Genomic DNA, 22853 nt, shown 5'->3' with positions numbered 1-22853 from the left:
CTTTTAGTCTCATATAGTCATATTATAACCATTTCCTATCACTTTAACAATTGTGAATGAACTTCGAATACCATTTTTTAGAAATAACTTTTTTATTTTTCTTAAAAAAAACAAATGGCAAAACTCTAGTGGCAGAAACCCTGGCCTCCCCCCACCCCAAATAATTAACAGGAAAAGCTTGAAGCATTTCTTCCTCCATTTATAAGACTGTGTCACGTTATCTCTTACTTGTTCCCAAGTTTCTATATCCAGCAACCTGCCCTCTGGGAACCATGGGTTATATTTTTCAACTACCATTAAACATTCTAGAATCTGGTTAAGGGGTATTTTTGCCCTATGGTGAGAAAGCAGATGCTGCAGAAGCAAAGCGAAAGTAGAAAGCCTTGAAGAAGATTGCCCCATCTGGAATTCCCACCTCTACTCACCTCTACTCCTTCTGTGGAGTCGTGACCACTGCTGTCACCTCGTCACTTCAGTGGGAGGTTTCTCCTTCAGGTCCCTGTTTGGGTGCCACTTGTGAGCCTCCAGTGGGCTCTGAGACCTGGGACGCTGGTCGCAAAGGACCCACCAGACGGGGCAATGCTTTCAGCTACAAGCAGTGATTCTCTACATTTCTCAGCATGGTTATATGGGAATTGTGAACAAACACATCTGCGTTTTATCATAAGTCAGAAAAAGCCAAAACAACCTTGCCTCACACACCATGTGCGTGAGCTCATACACATCACTTATATGAGCCCTTGTGCTTGTCGGACATGCCTGTCCTTGTGAGTCTCTGTTGCTAAGTTACGACCAAGGAGACTTCCAAGGACGAAGCAAGTCCAGGGCGTCCCTCCCAGGTGGTTTTCCATCCTGGCATATGCGAGTTTTCTCAGCGTTTCGGTCAGCCCTTCCCTTGCCATCCTCAGGTCACCTCTTGATCATCCTCGTGCAACAGTGACTCTCCCTAGAGTTCCCTCTACACTGTCCTCAGGGGCTCAGGGATCCAACCCCTGATCTACACTTACCTGCACCCTGAGTGTAGCTGATTGCTTGTCCCCCTACAGGAAGAAACATCATGTGAGATAAGGGAGTAGTCAGCGCATGGAGTCCTAAAGGAATCTCCAAGTCTGGGTCACAGGGAAATTTCTAGAACTGTGATTGAAGACCCAGGTCAGGACTGGGATATATGAAGAATGGATATGAAAGGGAATTGGAGTCTTTCCACAGCAGGGTCCCTTCCCATTGGCATTTGCTGGAAAACAGATCCCCATCACCACAATTATAAGGTGAATAATTGGTGATTCATTTTCAAAAGTGTTTTACAAAAACCTGAGTGTTAGCAATCAGCACCAGACTGGGCAACATATGTGTGGATGGTACTTCCTCCTACCCAGGTAAGGCAAGTCCTCCCTGGGACATGAAAGTCCCCAGTGGACAAATTCCCCTACTCCCTTCCCTACCTGAGCACTTCTTCCTCCACATCACAGCTGCAGCCACCACAGCTCCAGTGAGCACAGCTCCAAGGAAAACCAGGCCAGCAATGATGCCCGCGGTGGGGACAGAGGACTGAGGAGGGGGCACTGGAAGGGACAGGAAGATGAGACCCTGAGCTCCAGGAACATCCTGACTCTCTGAAATTCTCCAGAAGGGCTCCTGATTCCTCCAAGCAGAAGCTCAGGGCCTCTCTGGTGGCACAATGGGTTGAATGCAGTGCTCTGTAGCTGTCCACAGCCTCTGCAGCACGAGTTCGATTGCCACCTGGCCAGGGAGATACCCACATGGCATGGCAGATCTCTCCTATCTCACCTGCTGCTCCTCTCAGCAGTGTTTTCGGTTGTCTGCCTGTTCTTCTCCCCATTCTGTCTCTGGTGAATTCTCTCACCCTCCTGCACCTCTAACTTTTACCCCAGTTCTTGTATAAATAAACAAATATTTAAAAAAAAAGAAAAAAAGAAACTCAGAGCCCATCCTTACCCCATCTCAGGACTTGGGGTTCCAGCAGCCCCTCATGCTGCACATGGCAAGTGTAGCTCTGCTCCTCTCCAGAAGGCACCATCACAGCCGCCCACCTCTGGAAGGTTCCATCCCCCCCAGGCCTGGTCTCCACCAGCTCCATCTCCTGGGTCAGTTCCTCCCCATCTCGCTGCCAGGTCAGGGTGATGTCTGCAGGGTAGAAACCTAGGGCCCAGCACCTCAGGGTGACATCACGGTCAGAGGTGACGTGGAGGGAAACCTGTGTCTTTGGGGGATCTGAGGAGAAGGGTCAAAAAAAATCACACTTTGGGTTTTCCTTCCTGGATACTGAAGCAGACTCACTGACCATCCTCAGAACAAACATGACAATTGGTTTGGAGGGAGGAAGCACAAAACCCAAAAACCAGCCTAGTCTGGGGAATCTGGGATAATTAGGTAAGAGCCCATGAGGGAGGATGCGGGTCTCTGGGGAGAACACAGATTTTTACTCCAGACTTGGTTGGAGGGTGAATGACACAGAAAGGCAGGAGTCAGGTCCAGAAATGTTCTCAGACCAAAAACAAGACCTTGAAAGAGAAGCTTATGTTTCCCAGGATGGCTGCCAGGTCAAAAGAATCCTGGAAGTGTTATTTCAGGATGGCCTCCCCTCCCTCACGAGAGACTGGATTCCTTAACCCTCCAGAAAAGTGGTGTCTTTTGGGCGAGTCTCTCTCTAGCACAGAACATGAAACCCAGGGGGACTCTCCCTCTCTGCCCAGAAAGCAGCTGCTGTTCTGCCCATTATTCTATTCGCCCACCACGAAACCCCCCTCTTCCAGTTTGAGGGGAGGTCCAAGGCCTTTTGGCCCCTCTTACCTGTGCGCTGCAGCACCTCCTTCCCCAAAACTAGAAATCTGAGGAGCCACGGGAAGCACCTGCTCTGCACACTGTGCCTGACGCGCTCGGCCCTGCCCGCCGCCTCCCACGCGCGCTGGGTGATCTGAGCCCCCGAGTCCGCGGGGGTCCAGGAGCGCAGGTCCTCGCTCAGGGAGATGAAATCCGCGCCCTCGTAAGCGAACTGGTCATACCCGCCGAGGAGTCTCAGGTCTGGGCTCACTTCGCAGCCAAACATCCTCTGGAGGGTGTGAGACCCTGAGACCCACCCCTGTGGTCAGCCCTGAGGTCACCCCGCCCTCTCTGAATAAACCTCAATAAACCTAAACTGAAAATGAAATGCAGGCAGGAATGTCCCGCGGGCTCTTCCCGGTGGAGGGTCCTGGCAGATCCACCCGCCTCGAGGGGTCAGTGGACCCTGAGACCCGGGACACCCCGGCCTCATGGTGGGAATGGGGGGTGACCTGACCCTGGCACCGCTCCGCGAAGCTCACCGTCCTCGCTCTGGTTGTAGCGGCCGCGCAGGTCCCTCAGGAGCGCTTTGAACCACTGCGCGTTGTCCCTTTGGTTCTGAGTCTCCTCGTCCAGGTCCTCCTGCCCCACCTGCCCCGCCCAGGGCGCCCGCGGCTCCGCGCTCTGGCCCGGAGAGTCGCTGTCGAACCGCCCGAACTGCATGTCGTCCACGTAGCCCACGGCGATGTAGCGGGGCTCCCCGAGGCCGGGCCGGGACATCGTGGTGTAGAAAAGCCTCAGGGAGTGGGGGCCTGGGGGCGGGAGGGGAGACCCGGGTTGACCCTCCTCTCAGCGCGGGCCCAGGGCCCAGGGAGATGGGCCTGGAGGGGAGAAAGGGGCGGGGCCGTGAGAGTGAAAAGGGGCGGTGGGCCAAGAAGGGCCCAGACTCAGGGGCCCAGAGCACTCAGGGGAGGCGGGAGGGACAGAAGGGGCCAGAACACAAGGGGCCTGAAGGGGGTACAAGAGGTCTGGGGGAGATGAGCCTTTCCTGGGGTCCTGCACCTGCGGGGGCTCCTTGCTCCTCCCTCCTGGGGCAACAGTGTCCAGCTGGACACGCACTCACCCGCCGGGTCTCCATCAGGGCCAGGGGCCCCCAGAGCAGCAGCAGGAGGGGGAGGGGCATCACACTCATCCAGGAGCCTGGGGAGAAGGAGTCCAGGAGAGTCCTTGGAGACTTTGTAACTGGAGCAGGAGGATGCTGATTGTCTTCCCAGGAAATGGGGAGAGAGAATGGGGGTGAGTGTGGGGTCATCAAGGCTGCCCCACCCCACAGAGCCTGTGAGAGGGAGACGTGATGCTGTAACAGTGTGACATCCACAGACAGGGGAGGCTCCAAATTCCCTTCCCCACTTTTAGGAGGAGTGGATTTGGGCTGGGGGAAGCAGCAGCCTGGAGGAATGAAGAAACTAGCAATATTTTGAGATAAATGTGAATATTGATACTGAATTAAAACTAAACAGATGGGGCCTCCCTGGTGGCACAAGGCGTTCAGACACAACCTATGAAGCTATCCACAGCCACTGCAGCACAAGTTTGATCCCCAGCCATGGAGATACGCACATGGCAGAGCAGACTTCTCCTGACTTGCCTGCTGCTCCCCTCAGCAGTGTATTTCACTCAGTCTGCCTGTTCTGCTCCCCACTCTGTCTCTGGTGAATCCTCTCACCACCTCCTGCACCCCAGTTCTTGTATGCATAAATAAATAAATCTTTTTTTTAAAAAGATTTATTTATTTATTTATACAAGCACTGGGTACAGTCAGAAGTGTGGGAGGGTGAGAGAATCCACCAGAGCCAGAGTGGAGAGCAGAACAGGCAGACTGAATAAGTACACTGCTGAGGGGAGCAGTGAGTGGCAGGAGAGGTCTGCATGCCATGTGGGACCCTTGCTGGCGGCCAGGGATTGAACCGGTGCTGCAGAGGTTGAGGGCAGCTTTGCAGCCCAGCACTCAACCACTGCGCCACCAGGGGAGGCCCATAAATCTTTAAAAAAAAAAAAAAAAATATATATATATATATATATATATATATATATATATATATATACAGGTGGTAGTTTCTCGAAGGTTATTTGTAAAGTGAAACCTGAAATAATATCATGGAATATTTCCTATTGTTACATTTCCACAGGCCTCTCTTGCGTATTGGTTGGAACTTGTGCTAATGTATGATTTTTTTTAAATATTTTACTTCATATAATTCTTACATAATTTTTCATTTTTGCACAATGTATACATTTTCATTTTGGTTGTATTCCCCATACAATTCCACCCCCCTTATTTTTTTTAAAGATTTATTTGTTTATACAAGAACCGGGGTATAGGCCAGATGTGCGGGATGGTAAGAGGATTCACCAGAGACAGAGCAGGGAACAGAACAGGCAGAGTGACTGAAATACACTTCTGAGGGGGGCAGCAGGCGACACAGGAGAGGTCTGCTGAGCCATGTGGGACCCTCTCTGGCTGGACAGAATTGAACCTGTGCTGCAGAGGCTGCCCACAGCTTCACAGCGCTGTGCACAGCCATCTGTGCCACCAGGGGAGGCCCAGCACCCCCTTTATTTTGACCCTAATCCTTCCTCTCCCCACCACCACCATCCCCCACCGTAGTGTGTCTCTGGTTTATATTTCCTTGTTGATTTTGATTTTTTCTTTATTATAGTTAGTCTTTTTCCTGGTCCCTTATTTAGGTTTTCCAAATTCCTGCTGTGAGTGAGACCATCCAGTAATTTTCTTTTTCTTTCTGGCTTATTTCGCTGAGCATGATCCCTTCCAGCTCCATGTTGCTGCAAATTGCATGAGTTTATATTTTCTGATTGCTGAGTAATATTCCATTGTGTATATGTACCACATCTTCTTGATCCAGTCATCTATTTTTGGGCATTTGGGTTGTTTCCATAGCTTAGCTATTGTAAACAGTGCTGCTATAAACACAGGGGTACAGGTGCCCCTTTGAATTGATGTTTCTGTGTCATTTGGGTAAATACCTAGGAGTGGAATTGCTGGATCCTGTGGAAACTCTATCTTTAGTAGGTTGAGGAATCTCCACACAGCTTTCCATAGTGGTTTGACCAGTTTGCACTCCCACCAACAGTGCAGAAGAGTTCCTTTTTCTCCACACCCTCGCCAACACTTGTTGTTGCTAGTTTTTTTAATATGTGCCATTCTCACTGGTGTAAGTTGGTAGCTCATTGTAGTTTTGATTTGCATTTCCCTGATTACAAGTGCTGTTGAACAATTTTTCATATACCTGTTGGCCATTTGCATTTCCTCCTAAAAAGGAGAAGTTCCTTTTTATCTCTTCTGCCCATTTTTTTTGACTGCATTATATTATATACTTTATTTTTGTTGAGTCTCATCAGCTAGCTCTTTGTAGATTTTTGTGATCAGTCCTTTATCATTAGTGTTGTGTGCAAAAATTTTCTCCCAGTCATTGGGGTTTCTCTTTGTTTTGGTTATTGTCTTTTTTGCTGTGCAGAAGCTCTTTAACTTGATGTAGTCCCAGCTGTTTATATTTTGCCTTCATTATCACTGCTTTGGGTGATGTGTCTACAAAGATGTTTTTGAGGTGCATGTCATGTGGTGTTTCGCCTATATTTCCTTCTTTATATTTTATGGTTTCAGGTCTTAAGTCTAGCTCTTTAATCCATTTTGAGTTGTTTTTTGTGTATCATGTGAGGTAGCAGTCAAACTTCATTCTTTTGCATATAGTGTCCCTGTATTCCCAGCACCATTTATTGAACAAACTTTCTTTGTTTCATTGCATAGTCTTTGCTCCTTTGTCAAAGATTAGTTGATCATAAATCTGTGGGTTTATTTCTGGATTTTCTATTCAGTTCCAGTGGTCCGTGTGTCTGTTCTTGTTCCAATACCACGCAGTTTTGATTATTATGGCTTTGTGGTATAGTTTGAAATCTGAGAGTGTGATGCCTCAATTCCCTTCTTTTTTTTTTCAGGAGGGCTTTGGCTATTCAGGGGTTTTGGTGGCTCCATATGAATTTCATCAATATTTGTTCTATTTCTTTGCAGTATGTCATTGAAATTTTTATTGTAATAGCATAGCATGGAATCTGTAAATTCCTTTTGGTAGGATGGCCATTTTGATGTTAATTCTTCCAATCCTTGAGTAGGGGATGTCTTTCCATTTCTTTTGTCTTCTTCTATTTCTTTTAACAGTGTTTTATAGTTTTCTTTGTATAGGTCCTTTACCTCTTTTATTAGGTTTATTCCCAAATATTTGATTGTTTTTGTTTTAATAATAAAAGGTATGGTTTTCTTGATTTCTTCTTCTTCAGATTTATTGTTTGTGTATAGGAAGGCTACTGATTTTTGTTGTTGATTTTCTATCTTGCCACTTTACTATACTGATTGATTAGTTTAATTAGTTTTTCTGTCGAGTTTTTGGGGTTCTTTATGTATATTATCATATCATCTGTGAATAATGATAGTTTCACTTCTTCCTTGCCTATTTGGATTCCTTGTATGTCTCTCTCTTGTCTTATTGCTCTGTCTAGGACTTCCAGTATTATATTGAAAAGCAGTGGTGAAAGTAGACATCCTTGTCTTGTTCCAGATCTTTTTTTTAAAGGTTTATTTATTATTTATATATAAATAAAGATTTATTCATTTTATTTATTTATTTTATTTATACAGAAGTGTGGGAGGGTGAGAGAATTCACCAGAGTCAGAGCAGGGAACAGAACAGGCAGACTGATGAAGTACACTGCTGAGGGGAGCAGCTGGCAGCAGGAGAGGTCTGAGCGCCATGTGGGAACCTCGCCTGGTGGCCAGGTGCTGCAGGGTGCCTTGATGCCTCAGCCAGGTAAGACACTGACAAGCAGCTAAGAAAAAGGGCCTCACACTGTGTGGCCAAAGCTAAAGGGCCTCACACCGTGGGGCCGAAGCTAAAGATCCTCACACCGTGGGGCTGAAGATTCCTTGTGCTTCACACCGTGGGGCTGAAGATTTAACATCCCTTTGGTTTTTGTTCTTGGTCATAAAAAGAGAGCTGTGTGGAGATTTCTTGACCTACTAAACATAGAACTTCCATATGATCCAGCAATTCCACTCCTACGTATTTACCCAAGGGACACAGAAACATCAATTCCAAAGAGCACCTGCACCCCTACATTTATAGCAGCACTATTTACAATAACTAAGCTTTGGAAACAACCCAAATGCCCAAAATTAGATGACTGGATCAAGAAGATGTGGTACATATACACAATGGAATATTACTCAGCATTCAAAAAAGATAAACTCATGCAATTTGCAGCAACATGGATGGAGCTGGGAGAGATCATGCTCAGCGAAATAAGTCAGAAAGAAAAAGGAAAATACTGGATGGTCTCACTTAAAGCAGGGATCTAGATAACTTAAATAAGGGACCAGGAAAAAGAATAACTATAAGAAAGAAAATATCAAAATCAACAAACAACTATGAACCAGAGACACTCTATGGGGAGTGGGGGGCAGGGAAAGGATGGCTTGCAGTCAAAATAAGGGGGTTGTAATTGTATGGGGAATATAAAATAAAATTTAAATGAAAAATAAAATGATAAAAAAGGAATGTATTTAAGACAGATATGTTAAATGTCTTGAAAAATTTAGTGTCCAAAAAAATGGCTATCTTTGAAAAAATGGTACAATAGGAAGAAAAATAGTTTAAAGGTCTGAGAGAAGTATCTTAAAAAATGCTATGTGACAGAATGACTTGCTTTAAAAATATTTAAGTTTATTATCAGTAGTGTCCTTATGAACAACCAAACTCTAATTTCTTTTTCATTTGCAGTAAAGACTCAAGTATTCTTAAACTGCTTTTACTGGTTCTTAATGGGAAAAAAAAACTGTCTAGGCTATCTAAAATCTTGTTTCTCTTTTTTTTTAAAGAACTTTTTTATTTTTATTTATTTATTTTAAAGATTTATTTATTTATTTATTTATACAAGCACTGGGTACAGTCAGAAGCGCAGGAGGGTGAGAGAATTCACCAGAGCCAGAGCGGAGAGCAGAACAGGCAGATGGACGAAGTACACTGCTGAGGGGAGCAGCGGGCGGCAGGAGAGGTCTGCGCGCCAGGTGAGCGCCAGGTGGGACCCTCACCCAGTGGCCGGGGATTGAACCGGTGCTGCAGAGGCTGCGGACACCTTCGCAGCCCAGCGCTCAACTGCTGCGTCACCGTGGAGGCCCTCTTGGTTCTCTTTTAACCTCAGACTTGGAAACTAAAAAAATACAGATCTGTCAGCATTGTTGAGCACTGTAAAAATATAACTACTTAAAAAAAACCCTCCAGTTATTACTCTGAGTAATTTAGTGTTGTTTTATAGAAATCTGTATATATTTATTAAGCCTGTGACAAAATTTTTCTTAAATTCAAATTTCAAAAATAGTAAAGTTTTTGATTAGTAAAACAATTTGATGTGTGTTAGGACTCTTAATAAATTATTTCTCCTTGTAGGAAAATGCTAAAACACATTGGACCAATCTAGAGATGTTAAATTTCATAGAAAAAAATATTGTCATTGAGGGGGAAGTTATACGTTTTCAGCATATATAAAAGAAAGCTGATTAAAGTGTTCTAAAATACATGAGATTTTTAAAGATGCTCTGGCATTATATTATTGGGTGATTCTGATTATTTTGAAATATATATGTGCATGTGCATGTCACAAAATTGAGCAAACATCCTTGTCTTTTACCTTAAGCCATAATTTTAGGTATGGTCATCTTCAAGTTTTTGCTATTTCTAAAGGTTACTTGCTGAGTTTTGTCTTCAGAAAATTCACAAAAAAAGACTGGCAATATAGATATGTTTTGGAACTGAAAAGACCTACCAAGCCCTATTAAAAAAAATGGATTTATAAAAATTACCGACAGAGGATCGAGACTTAATACATGGAAAAAGTAGACTGAGGAGGATTTGTATAATATTTAATGACTTTTTAAAAATATTGGTCTTTAATGTATTGTTTTGTTTTTTTATCTCTAGAAAACTTGTCTTTAAACTGGGCTATGATCTCAGCAGTGGCAATTTGCATCGGTAGAGCCTGAGACTCTTAATCTCAGGGCCATGGGTTTGAGCCCCATGTTGGACAACAAACTTACAGGGCAGCCCCGATATAAAACGGGTTGCCTGACTTGGTCCTCACTCACGTGCTTAAAAGGGATTTAATACTCCCCTGCGGGCACACACAAAAGGTTAATAAAAGATTTATTCACAAGGGAAGGGGAAATGAGGAAATGTACAACTCAGGGAGAAAAGTGGGAGATAAAGTCTTAAATGAGTCCTACCCGGTCCGTTGATCTGGATTCCCAAATGGCGGTGAGCCAAAACCAGTGAAGCCCAGAGGCGAGAGCCCGAGAAAGCCCAAGGCCCACTTGTCTGGTTTTTATACCAAACCTGGCTGCTTAACTCCACCCTCAGGTCCCTGCCACCTTCCCTTTGGTGGTGACGGGATTTGTCTTTCCCAATGTCCTGATGGCTTTGGTCTGGAGTGGGGGTGGGGTCCACAAAGCCTGTATGGAATTAGCTCAGGACATCCTTTCCCCCTAACAGAGGCACCACAAGACCAGAAGCCCTGGCTCACACAGGAGGTGGGGGTAGGAGACATTAGCATAGCCATCCACACAGCCATGGAAACCAAGATATTTGAGGCTGGGGACACCTAGATTACAAAACATAAGATCCAAGCAGGTATCAGCTGCACATCCAAAGGTAAAGATATGGAGATGAGCCCATTGTGGTGTCTCTGGTCCCTTTCAGACTCTGCACGGTTATCCAGAATCAGCAACTCACCAGAAGGCTCACTACTGTAACATCTCCCGCTAGACACAGACCTGAGTCTGAAGCAGATTTGAAAAAAAACCTTTATTAATCTGCCGGCCACTGGCCCCCTTGTAGGGGGCAGCCCTAGCAGGGGGTGATAATGATGAGGTTTTTGGAGTTGCGGGGTCCTGGGGTTCACTCTGGGAAAAGTGTCACCAGAGCTCCCGTTTCAGTGGCACGCGGCAATTTCCCTAGGAGAGTTTCTCCACGAGACAGAGCAGTTAGTTATATTTGAAAAACAAGTTTATTAGGGAAAGGGACAGGTTTGCTGAGAGAGGCCTGCATGGTTGCAGGCGGGCAGCCTTGAGGAGAGCTGCCTCCACCGAGGGAGGTCAGTGATGTGAAGCCCCTACAGGTACAGGTTACAGGCAGGCAGGGAGGCTGCTGCCCTGCAGAGGGAGAGAGTTGGTGAAAAGAGGCACCTGCACAGTCCCAGGTGGGCAGAGGGAGTGCTGCCCCGAGCCTGGGCAGAGACTGCACTGATACAGCCCTCTTCTGTTTGGAGGGGTCACTCCTTGTGAGCCGTCAGTGTGTTGCTGATTTTGGATAACCACGCAGAATCCAAGATACCAGAGATACCAGCATGGGGAGTGGAGATTCCAGCATGGGCCCAATCTCTGCATCTTTACCCTCAGGGCTGTGCTCCACTCCCTGTAGCATCTGTTCCTGCTTGAGTCTCCTGTCTTGTGATAAGGCACTGGCGCCTAAGGGTCCGACCTCTACAGCTGGTTTAATGGTCATGTTATTCCCCTCGACCCACACCTCCTGTGAGTCAGGTTCTGGTCTTGGGGCACCTCCTTTCCAGTCTTTCTATTCTTGTCCTTTGTCATCCCCCCCACCCCACCATATGTGGCACCAAACCTTTTGTTAGGGCAACACCCGCCGGGGAGCCCTGAAGTGCTGGAGTGAGGCAGATAGTCACAGACTCAGCGTGAGGGTTGGCTTGTGTGTGCGCAGAGCAGCAAGTCCAGTGAAAACTACTAGTTATTTAGTTGTGTTAGGGACAGTGTCATGAGTGTGGTCACTGTGAGGCTAGCCAGCTTTAAAGTTAAGTTAGCGTGAGGACCGCAGTCCACCTTTTTACATGTTAAGATTTTGCCTAAGTATGATGACTTCATGGTTTTATTTCTTCCAATTTTGAGGCAAAGCAGTATTAGAAAGACGGTGCCAGAGCCTCCCCGGTGGCACAGCAGTTGAGCGGTGGGTTGCGAAGCTGCCCGCAGCCTTTGCAGCGCCGGTTCTATCCCTGGCAACGGGCGAGGGTCCCACATGGCATGCAGACCTCTCCTGCCGCACCTGCTGCTTCCCTCAGCAGTGTATTTCGTCAACCTGCCTGTTCTGTTCTCTGCTCTGGCTCTGGTGAATTCTCTCACCCTCCCGTGCTTCTGACTGTACCCAGTGCTCGTATAAATAAACAAATAAATATTTTATTTAAAAAAAAAAAAAAGAAAGACGGTGCCAGACCCTTTTTGGGCTCCAGGTGGACATTCCAAGTGTTCAGGAGCACCAGTCATGTGAAGGGGAGTCTGCGGGAAACTGTCATCTGTTAGGAGCAAGCTTATATTAAACAGATATAGAAAGTGCTAGTCCTATCTGTAGGTTGAAGAGGACCAGAAATTAAGTTACTCAAACATGTGTTTTATCCTGTTAATAGACATATGTTTTCCTTGGGCGGCAGTAAGCAGATTTAGTGACCTTTGACTGTGTTCAGGCCATTCCTATTATATTTTGTGAGGAGGGGAAGGTGGGTCCAGAATGTTGGGTGAGTACAGAGAAAATGGCTCCTGTATCAATCAGAAAATTAATATTCTTACCTGCAACATCCAGGGTTACCCCAGACTCAGCCTTAGAGATGGTCAGCTGGGGAGTTGGTGATATCCTTGGGCCCCATCACTTTCCATCCAGGAGGTGTCACTTGTCCAGGAGACATCACTCATCAACCACCATCAGCTGGTGGCTGAGGGTCTGGTCCCTCCTCTCTTCGGAGAAGGGGACAATCCCTTTTCCAGAGGCCTTTCTTCTTGTACCTGGGGCATGGCCCAGGTGGATTTTTGGGTTGTGTGTAATTCCTGCTCCAGTGCCCAGACTTGTACCTGTAGTGTGGGGCTGTTGAAGCTCCTCCATTCTTTTTTTTTTTTTTTAAGATTTATTTTTTATTTATTTATACAAGCACTGGGTACAGTCAGAAGCACGGGAGGGTGAGAGAATTCACCAGAGCCAGAGCAGGGAATAGAGCTGACAGACTGACGAAATACACTGCTGAGGGGAGCAGCGGGTGGCAGGAGTGGTCTGCGCGCCATGTGGGACCCTTGCAAGTGGCCGGGGGATCAAACCAGCACTGCAGAGGCTGCGGGCAGCTTCGCAGCCCAGTGGTCAACCGCTGTGCCACCAGGGGAGGCCCAGCTCCTCCGTTCTTTATTCCAGGCAGGTCAGTCTTCTGTTTCTCTGAGCCTGGGGAAGCCTGGGTCTGCAGGCTGCTGGCAATGGAGGTGCCTATTAATGGAGCTGTCTTTACTCACTCACCATGGCCTTCTTGCCTTTTTTTTTTTTTAAACCCTTCACTTTGGTCCCTATTATTAAAGATATTAAAAGCCATTTTTAAAAGCTGTTGTGGCTGAGATTGGTGTCCCATGGCTAGTTTTAAAATGAGTCCCCAGAATCACCTCGCCCCGTCTTGTATTAGGATCCAGGTTTGTGAACTTGGGAATGGCTTTCACTAATCGCCCTTGATTTTGTTTCTGGAGCCTGCACCTGATGTCAGAGCAAGACTGGCTAATGAAGGAGATTGCTAAAATGCTTGTTCTTTTCTGGGTCTAGATTAGCATACCTTTTATAGCCTCAGCAAATGTAACCTAAAATGATTTGGAATTTTTTGACTTTTGAGTAACTTTTTTGCCCTTTTATAATTGACTGGCTAGGGGCCTCCCCGGTGGTGCAGCGGGGTGAACACAGCGCTATGAAGCTGTCCACAGCCTCTGCAGCGTGGGTTCAATTCCTGGACGGCTAGGGAGATTCCCACATGGTGCAGCAGACTCTCCTGTCTCATCTGCTGCTCCCCTCAGCAGTGTGTTTCCGTCAGTCTGCCTCTTCTGCTCCTCACTCTGTCTCTGGTGAATCCTTTCACCCTCCCACGCCTCTCTCTGGCCTGTACCACAGCTATTGTATGAATAAAGAAAAAAAAATTATCTTTAAAAAAAAGAATCATTTATAATTGACTGGCTTATTAGGTTTTAAGAAGTCTTATGTATTTTAGAATAATTTTATTTGTGTACATTTATGTTGAAAAGGTGAAACAATCTTATGAGAATACTTTCTATGAGGTATCAATATACCCAAATTAATTCAGTTTGTTTTTCGCAAGGAAAAACAATTTTATTAGGTGTCTTTAAGAGTCCTCTTAAGGCAAAAATTTTACTATTTTAGACTGAAATTGTCATAGAATTTACAGATCTTTAAAAAACACTTAATTAATCAGAGTGACAGGATATTTAAGAGTATAGATCTATTTTTTTTTTTTTTTTACAAGACTCAGCAATGCTGACATAAGGTTTTTTTTCCAGGTAACCCGAGGGTAAAAGAACACCAAAATTTTCAGATTACCTGAGCAGTCTTCCACTTGTTATAAGAAACTAGTGAATGTAGTTTTAGAATACCTTAATTTATATATTTATATAAATTAATATATATATATATATAAAGAACTAAAGCTTGGTGTTACATGGGTGTATTACTGATACCCAAATTAACCAAAACATTTCATAGTAAGTCACCTGAGCACACAAAATTTTCCACTAAAATCTCTGTCTCAGACCTTCAACACTTTCCTTTGCTTTCTTTGTTTCTAATACTATTTGATTTACCCATCCTACTTTGAATTAGCTTAAGGACTTTCAGAATATCCACCTTTAATATATTTTTTCCAAACACACACACACACCTTATGTCACTTACATTTAGAGTTATTACATCCTGGTTTTTAACCTCTGCATTGTAAGACATTGTAATAGCTGTTATATATCGTTTCTTTAGACTGGACAGCTTACACAAACACATCCTTTAGTTTTCTTTGAGATGACATTAAACTTTAGTTCCCTTACAATAAGGAGTAAAAAGTAGACCTAAAAGTTAAGTTTCCTTACAATAAGGAGTAAAATGTAAACGTGAAATTTCAGTTTCCTTAAGACAAGAGAGCACCTTATTTACAGACTGTGAGAACAAGAGAGGCAGCAGATTAAGATCTTTTGTGCCGCGGACCAGCACAGCGATGGACGATGAGGCCGTCTCAGGGTTGAGAGACTGCGCAGGGTGGTCAGGGATTCGATGAATAAATGACACACAGACACACTTCAAGAGAGTGAAAATCTGAGTGCGTCTTTATTAAGCTAGTGGTCAGTATATATATGTTTTTCTAAAAGCATAGGAACAGTGAACATCAAAGAGATCAGTTTGCTCATAGGCTTAGCTTAATTGACAGGGCAGTGATTTATGTCCGAAGTTACATCTGGACCTAGCCTCATTCCTAATTGGACAGGCTATAAATTCTTTCTACTGTTTTATATAATTATTTTCTAGTTGCACTAACTATCATTTTTACTCATAATTAATTGTCATGGGTGAATTTATTTTATAATGCAGTTAATATCAAAGGTACTAAAGTTAAGCACATAATAGAAAGATTATTAAACTAACAATTCTATTATAACACAGTGTTTAGTAATGTTTCATTTGCATTAGCCTAATTATTAAATTAGGTATGTTTTTTAATTAGCAATCAATGACCAGAAAAAGGAAAGTTTTTAGAGAGACAGTTGTAGCAGAATAAAGTTTATGGGCCTTGAGAAAGCGAGATAAGGTTCCAGGTGGTCAGCATTTCTTTTAATCATCTTTGTGGCAGCTTCTGGTGGTCATTATTTATTGGCAGGCATTCGGCTTCTCTGCATCTTAGGGAGTTTGCTGTTCTCCCCCTGCGCGCATGGTTCCTTGCCCACGCCGGACCTCAGGGACCATGGCAACAGCCATTAGCCCTGAGGGTCACTGCAGGGGGGGGTGCAGCAGGTCCCCCTTTCTTTTTAGAACGAAGTTGGTAAGCATACATGTCACACTGGATGCGGTAGATGGACCTGTGAAGTGAACGGACACAGAAGGGAATAAACAAACAGAGAAGCAGGACAAGTAGGGAAAGAACAAGGAAGGAGAGAACAAGATGATACCAGTGAGTAGGAGTTAAAGATTGGAGAGTGGAAGCCAGAGAATGGGCAAAGGAAGAGACTGAAGTATCTAGGTGAGATTTACTGACAGCAGAGATTTCAGACTGAAGAGATGCAAGGTCATGAGAGAGGTCATTGTCATGCCAGATGCCCAATAGGTGATGTTTAGTAAGATTGCAATGTAGAGAGGAATTATAACGCAAAGGTGTAACACAAATGAAACGAAACTGAACGTGGCAGCGAGTGGATAATTGCTGCTTAAGCAGCTGAACTTCATCTCCAATGGCAATAACAATTTCTTCCAGGGCATTTATCTTTCTTTCTAACTTGTAGTCAATGTCCCGCTGCACAGAGAGTGCCATGGTCACATTTTTGGTAAGGTCATTTACAAAAGAAGCTGTCTTAGCTTCCTGAATTAAAGCAACAGAGGAAGTAGCTAAGGAGGTAACCAGGGAAATTAGAGCAGCAATTCCTAGAATAAGGGTGGCAATAAAACATTTAGGACGAAGAAGAACATGTACTTCATCTAAAACTTGCATGGCAGTATTATCATACCAAGGCATATCATGTAAATCAACAGGTAACATAAAATAGGGGGGTCTTTTAAGTAAGACTACAACAGGATACAAACGAACAAGAGAGGGGATAATACAATTAGTAACAATGCAGCCAGAACAATGAATGGAGTAAGAAGTCCCACGCAATTGAATGCGTGTAGCTGAGGCGTTCCCCAGAAGTATAACGAAGGGGTATCCAACGTAGGCACGCACTGGGATCTTATCGGTGTCCTGTCCAGGTTGTTTGAAGTGTACATCATTAATGGCAGTGAAAAGACGAAAAAGTTTAGGCTTTATGACAGAGCTTTCTGTTCAGGGAACCGGGTTATTCAGTCCTGTCAATGGAGGCAAGCTTTCTCATCATTTTCAGAGATTTCTGGAACCCTACGAACAAAGCAGCAGTTTCTCCACATTTTAGTTTAGCTCTATGTCAACTTCCTGGAAGAATTGTACTCAAAGCCACACAAAAGGTTAGCTCTGCTAGAAAAAGAAAAAAAAAATATATATCTATAACATTGTTGTAGAGTCTGGTCAGTCAAAACAAGAAAACTTTGTTGAATCAAGGAAAAATGTAAAAAAACATTTTCAATGTTATGCCAAACAAAACAGTAAAAATCAGGTGTATTTCCAACAGTCTATACAGTCCTTTGTAGAAAGATTTTTACTCTCAAAAGTTTATCATTTTGAATCAATTGAGGCCTTTTGTGTGTGTGTGTGTGTGTGTGTGTGTGTGTGTGTAGAAACAAGTCCTGCAGACATTAAACCATTGAAGTATATAATATTGCAAGGCAACAATAATCATTGACAATTTACATACATATCAGGTATTGAAAGATTTTGTTTAAGAAAACCAATGTTAACATTTTTGTACATATTAGAGTTTTTTCATTTTCCCAAGTAACAGTGCTTTCCTTGTAGTGTAACTTTACCAGGTAAACCAGATAGGATAAATTTATCTAATGTCCTTCCCAGGAGGAAAGGGAGAAAGTTTGTGGAGTGTCTCTAAAGCTTTGCTGAGGTTCCACAAAATTTCCTTTAATTGATTAAATGACAGGCTACCAAATTTTACTTTAATTAAATGTTTGGGAAGCTGTGTCATAAATACTAGAAAACAGCAAAAACAACCATATTTAATCTCTATAAAAATTCTAGCCCTAAGTGATAATATTGACAATTAAATCATAACCTTTAATTGTCATCTCAAAAACCTTAGTTCTTTAGACACTAAAAGACATTATGTACCCAACATTATTAACCTAGACAAGGGCCAAGATTATACCCAATGCTAGTGTATAAGTACATGTTTTGAAACAACCCATTAGATTATAACTCAGTTACTATTAACCAAAAATTATTTCAGCTAATGTGTTCCCAAAACACTAAAATAATATAAATCATTTGAGTATACAAAATTTGTTTTCCTAAAATTCCTTTTTCAGATGTTCAACACTTTACTTAGCTTTGTTACTTTTAATTCCTTTAGACCTTTTAATATTTGTTTTAACACTTATCACTTTACTTTTAAGACCATTAAAATATCTATTTTTAATACATGTTTTTTTTTTTTTTTTTTTAAACACACATTTCACATTACATTGATTTAGGATTGTCACATCTTTCATTAGCAGTAAGGCATTATAATATAATACTGTCATCTCTTTGAACTAGATGACTTAAATGTGAACACACAAGGTAATATGACATTAGAATTTTTAGCTTTTACAAATAGGTGCAAAAAGTAAACCTGAAAGTTTAGTTGTAGTTTTAGTTTCTGTTATGACTGGAATTCCATTTTGCATGGCTGTTAATAACATAATGGCACATACCTAGGTTTTTACAGGCTGGCTAATAAAGAAGCAATTAGGCAAATCAATAAAAACAAAAAAAATCAGAGCACCATATAGATACTATGTACATTTTTCACATACATGTGACTCAGTAGGAAAGACAAAAGTACCTTTTATACCAGAAATTTCTTTTGAAATAAACACATTTAAACAAAGTATTAATACTTAACATAACTGTAAGGCATATATGCTTTGAATTATATTATAAAATTTAAACTAGTTTTTGTTTATTAAAAAATTGTTTGATCAAGATGTCAAGATTTGTTTTGTGATAATTTATAAAGGCGCCATTATAATTAGTCCTCCGGAGGTAAAAAACAAAACAAACACAAAGAAAGACAAACAGAAACAGAGATCTCTTGATATACATTTAAAATTTTGGCCATGTGCATATATTTTGAAACATAGTTATTTTATCAATATGTGTGAAGATACTGAGGTTTTTAATGAGTTAACAGCTAAAATCTGTACACAGAATAAGTGTCTAATCTTAATTATTACCAAAGACCTTGGGCTCGAGACCACAGCAGTCATGGCAGTTTTTACTAACTTTTTTGATAAGAAAATATTTTTGGAGTTTACATTTTTAAGAAATGATTTTTTGGCTTTAGGTTGTTAACACATTTATGTCACTGGGAACGGCCATATATTAAAACATAAAAGAACACTAATTTTGATAACAGAAGAGGTAAATTTTTACAGTCTGCCTGTAAAATTTGAGGTTTAGAATTTAGCTCAAAAATGTTTGTATTATTACTTTATGTTTTACCAGGTTAGTTTGTTTTAACAAGAAACTTAATGTTTTACAGGTCCCATAAGTAAAATTAAAAGCTTTTATTCAACCAATAAGCATTCTGTATAGCTTGTTAGCAGGTCAAAAGTAACTCAGCAGTTTTTGCCTAAGACAATGTAGATTTTAAAATCAGAGAAACACAGGGAAATGGAACTTTCTGGTAGAATGAACCAAAATAGTTATTTAAGGTGGATAATAGAAAAGTTCAGTCCTCCACAGCAGGAAGGTAGTAGAGACCTGTCAGTGATCCCAACACTGGAGAAAAAGTCCAGGCAGCTGCTTGTTGAGATCAAGGGCAGCCCCCACCAGCCCACTGCAGTGGGTTTATACTATTTTAATAAAAACTTTTTATTCATATTATAGTCATATAGTCTCATACACTCATATTTAACCATTTTTTATCACTTTAACAATTGTGAATGAACTTTGAATTTATAAATGCCTTATTTATCTATTTATTTATTTTTAAAGAAACAAATGGCAAAACTCCACCAGGGGGAACCTAGCCTCCTCCCCAAATAATTAACAGGAAAAGATTGGAGCATTTTTTTGTTTGTTTGTTTGTTTGTTTTATTTAAGATTATGACACATTATTTCTTATTTGTTTTTGAGTTTTTATTTTTATTTCAACAATTTTAGCCAAGTTTGAGCTGGAAATTTGGGCTGGATTTTGGAATGGTCTCATAATTGGGAGCCGATGCCTCTGCAAAGAGGTCAGTATTGGCTCTAGAATTAACTTTTGGCTTTTGAAAAACAGTTTCACTATCCCAATAATCCTGATCACTTTTTCTAATACTGCAGGCTATTTTTTCTTTTACCTTTTGTTTTGCATGTTTCATTTTTGCCTCCAGCCAGGCAAAAACGACCTATTTGTTCAGGCAATTGTTTTATTAATATGGGGCTGTCAGCTGAGTCCTCTTTGATGTTATTTAGGGATACAGACAGCCATAAGTTTTTGAGTTTTTTATTTATTTTCTCTAATTCAGACCCTTGATCTAGTGCCACGGGGGAAGCATTTAAGGGAACTTTCATGAACAAGATTTTTATGTGATGCAGTTGTAGGTTTAGTAACGACTGGGAAAAGAGTGGTGGCTGGGCGGGAGAGCAGAAATTCCTTTAGAGAAACGCTGTATAGAAGGTTGATCAGGATGATATATTGCCGAAATTCCAGAGGAGGAACCGTCAGTAAAAACAACGGCAGCTCCATGCAGAGGCTGTGAGGAAATAATTCTTGGAAAAGTAAAAGCAGTTTCCGTCGCAAATTTTAAAATAGGGTGCTGTGGCAGGTGGAATTTGACCTGACCAGGAAAATTGAGCAAGGCTATGCCCCAGTCATCGTCATTTTGAAGCAGAAATTCAAACTGTGTTTTAGTATATGGGACAGTAATAGTGGCAGGAAGCCTGGCAAACAATTCTTTAGAACATGTCAGCCCTTTCATTATGAGAAATGCACACATAGATGTATAAGATGTGACCATTTTTGTTTGATTGTGTGCCAAATAAGTAATTCCCATGGTGATGAATAATCAATTTGAGAAACTCTAGCTTCAGAAAGTTTTTGTTCAACCAAATGCAGTTTTGAAATGGCCTCGGGCGTCAAGGACCGAGGTGATTTAGGGTTAGGATCTCCTTGTAAAATCTGGAAAAGAGGGTGTAAATCACCTGTAGTAATTTTAAGATAAGGACGAATCCAATTAATGTTTCCAAGCAATTTCTGAAAATCATTTAATGTGGAAAGTTTATCAAGGCGGATTTGAAGATTTTGAGTCATGATGAAATCATCATGAATGGTTTTTCCCAGATAGTTAAGTGGTCTCTCACACTGAATTTTGTCAGGAGCAATGACAAGACCAAAGGAGGTTAGGTCAGTAATTAAACATTGTAAAAGCGTTTCCACACCTTCCTTAGAGGAGTGGCTCAGGAGAATGTCATCCATGTAATGAATGATATATGCATCAGGAAATTTATGTCTGGTAGCTTGTAAAGCCTGATCAACAAATTTTTGACATAAGGTAGGAGAATTTTTCATGCCTTGAGGCAGGACTTTCCATTGAAAGCGTTGCCAGGATTGGTGAAAATTTGCAGAGGGAACACTGAAGGCAAACCGAGGAGAATCATCAGGGTGAGGTTTAATAGTGAAAAAACAGTCCTGCAGATCAATAATTACAATATGATTTTGTTTTGGAACAGCTACAGGGGAGGGGAGGCCTGGTTGAAGGGCTCCCATGTCATGCATAGTGTCATTAATTGAGCGGAGGTCCTGAAGTAGCCTCCATTTTTCTGACTTCTTTTTAATTACAAAGACAGGAGTATTCCACGGACTGTTAGAGGGCTCTAAATGCCCTTTTTGTAATTGGTCAGAGACAATGTCATGTATAACCTGGATTTTGTCAGATGTAAGGGGCCATTGAGGTATCCAGACAGGATCATTGTTTTTCCAAGCAATTTTATCAGCAAATAAATTTTCCGCAATGGCCCCTAAGAAAAAGCCTGTTCATCAATTAAATCAGGAGCGGTGAGAGTTAACCCCATAGATTCCATCACATCACGCCCCCATAACGAAAAGGGTGAGGAAGGAATCACATATGGCTGAAAGAAACCAGAATGCTCATTCATTTGCCAATGTAAAAGCTGAGAGCTTTGAGCTACATTGTCTGCCATGCCTAAACCAATTAAAGTAGATGAGGAATTAGTAATGGGCCATGAAGGGCATAGAATTCTTGTACTTCTTTTCCTACTTTTTTCCAGGTTTCTAGTGATAAACTGTCTTCTTCTGGAAACCATGGGCATACCCATATTATAAATTCATAAAGTTGCAACAAAGCTTTTTTATTTACTTTAATACCACGTGTTTCAATCATATTTTTCAGTATAGAAAGGAAAAGATCTCTGTTTTTGGTCTGTTGTTGACCCATGACCTCGTGGTGCTTTGTTCACTCACACAAGATCTTTATTTCAACTGTGCTGTCCGGCCCGTGTCCCTCGCGGGAACTTGCGGAGGCGTCTTAGCTAAGGTCTGTCCGTATAAACCCCGGACCAGGCTGCTCCAAGGAGCAGATGACCGTTATGCCTTATGACGTCCTCCACGGGAACCGCGGGTGCAGCCCACTCAGACTCCGTAGCCCTAAGGCCGTGGAGCCGTATTCATGCACTCCCACACACACTCAGCACCACGAGTATGTTTTCAAGTTTAGAAAAACTTCTCACTGTCTCAAACTGATCACCCTTTATCAGCGAGCTCCGGACGCCCCAGTGAGGATTCTATCCCTGACTGTCTAAAAAAGAAGGGTATTTTAGGAGAAATTCACTCACACACTCACACAAGAAGGAGATAGCTTACCCAACGCAACCTCTTCGTTACTTACCTCTCCTTTGGGTGAAAACAATGAAATGAAGGTCGGGCCCCACGTTTGGGCGCCACCTGCCGCGGACCAGCACAGCGATGGACGATGAGGCCGTCTCAGGGTTGAGAGACTGCGCAGGGTGGTCAGGGATTCGATGAATAAATGACACACAGACACACTTCAAGAGAGTGAAAATCTGAGTGCGTCTTTATTAAGCTAGTGGTCAGTATATATATGTTTTTCTAAAAGCATAGGAACAGTGAACATCAAAGAGATCAGTTTGCTCATAGGCTTAGCTTAATTGACAGGGCAGTGATTTATGTCCGAAGTTACATCTGGACCTAGCCTCATTCCTAATTGGACAGGCTATAAATTCTTTCTACTGTTTTATATAATTATTTTCTAGTTGCACTAACTATCATTTTTACTCATAATTAATTG

General features: G+C 42.5%; 1 protein-coding gene across 1 annotated transcript in view; it reads right to left on the bottom strand.

Moving 5' to 3' along the window:
* Positions 1-1902: 1902 nt before the first annotated feature.
* Positions 1903-22853, bottom strand: part of LOC311167577 (saoe class I histocompatibility antigen, A alpha chain-like) — a gene marked incomplete at its 5' end in the record, with an annotated part of 65807 nt that continues 44856 nt past the window's right edge. The window contains one exon of the mRNA XM_084228676.1: positions 1903-2232. Coding sequence (XP_084084802.1) covers positions 1940-2232 — 293 coding nt within the window. The 3' untranslated portion in view covers positions 1903-1939. The remainder of the gene's footprint in view (positions 2233-22853) is intronic.

The sequence above is a fragment of the Talpa europaea genome (assembly GCF_964194135.1).
Source record: "Talpa europaea genome assembly, chromosome: 2".
NCBI classification, from domain to species: Eukaryota; Metazoa; Chordata; class Mammalia; order Eulipotyphla; family Talpidae; genus Talpa; species Talpa europaea.
The sequence above is the reverse complement of the archived record's forward strand: the minus strand, read 5'-3'. Positions and strand labels throughout refer to the sequence as shown.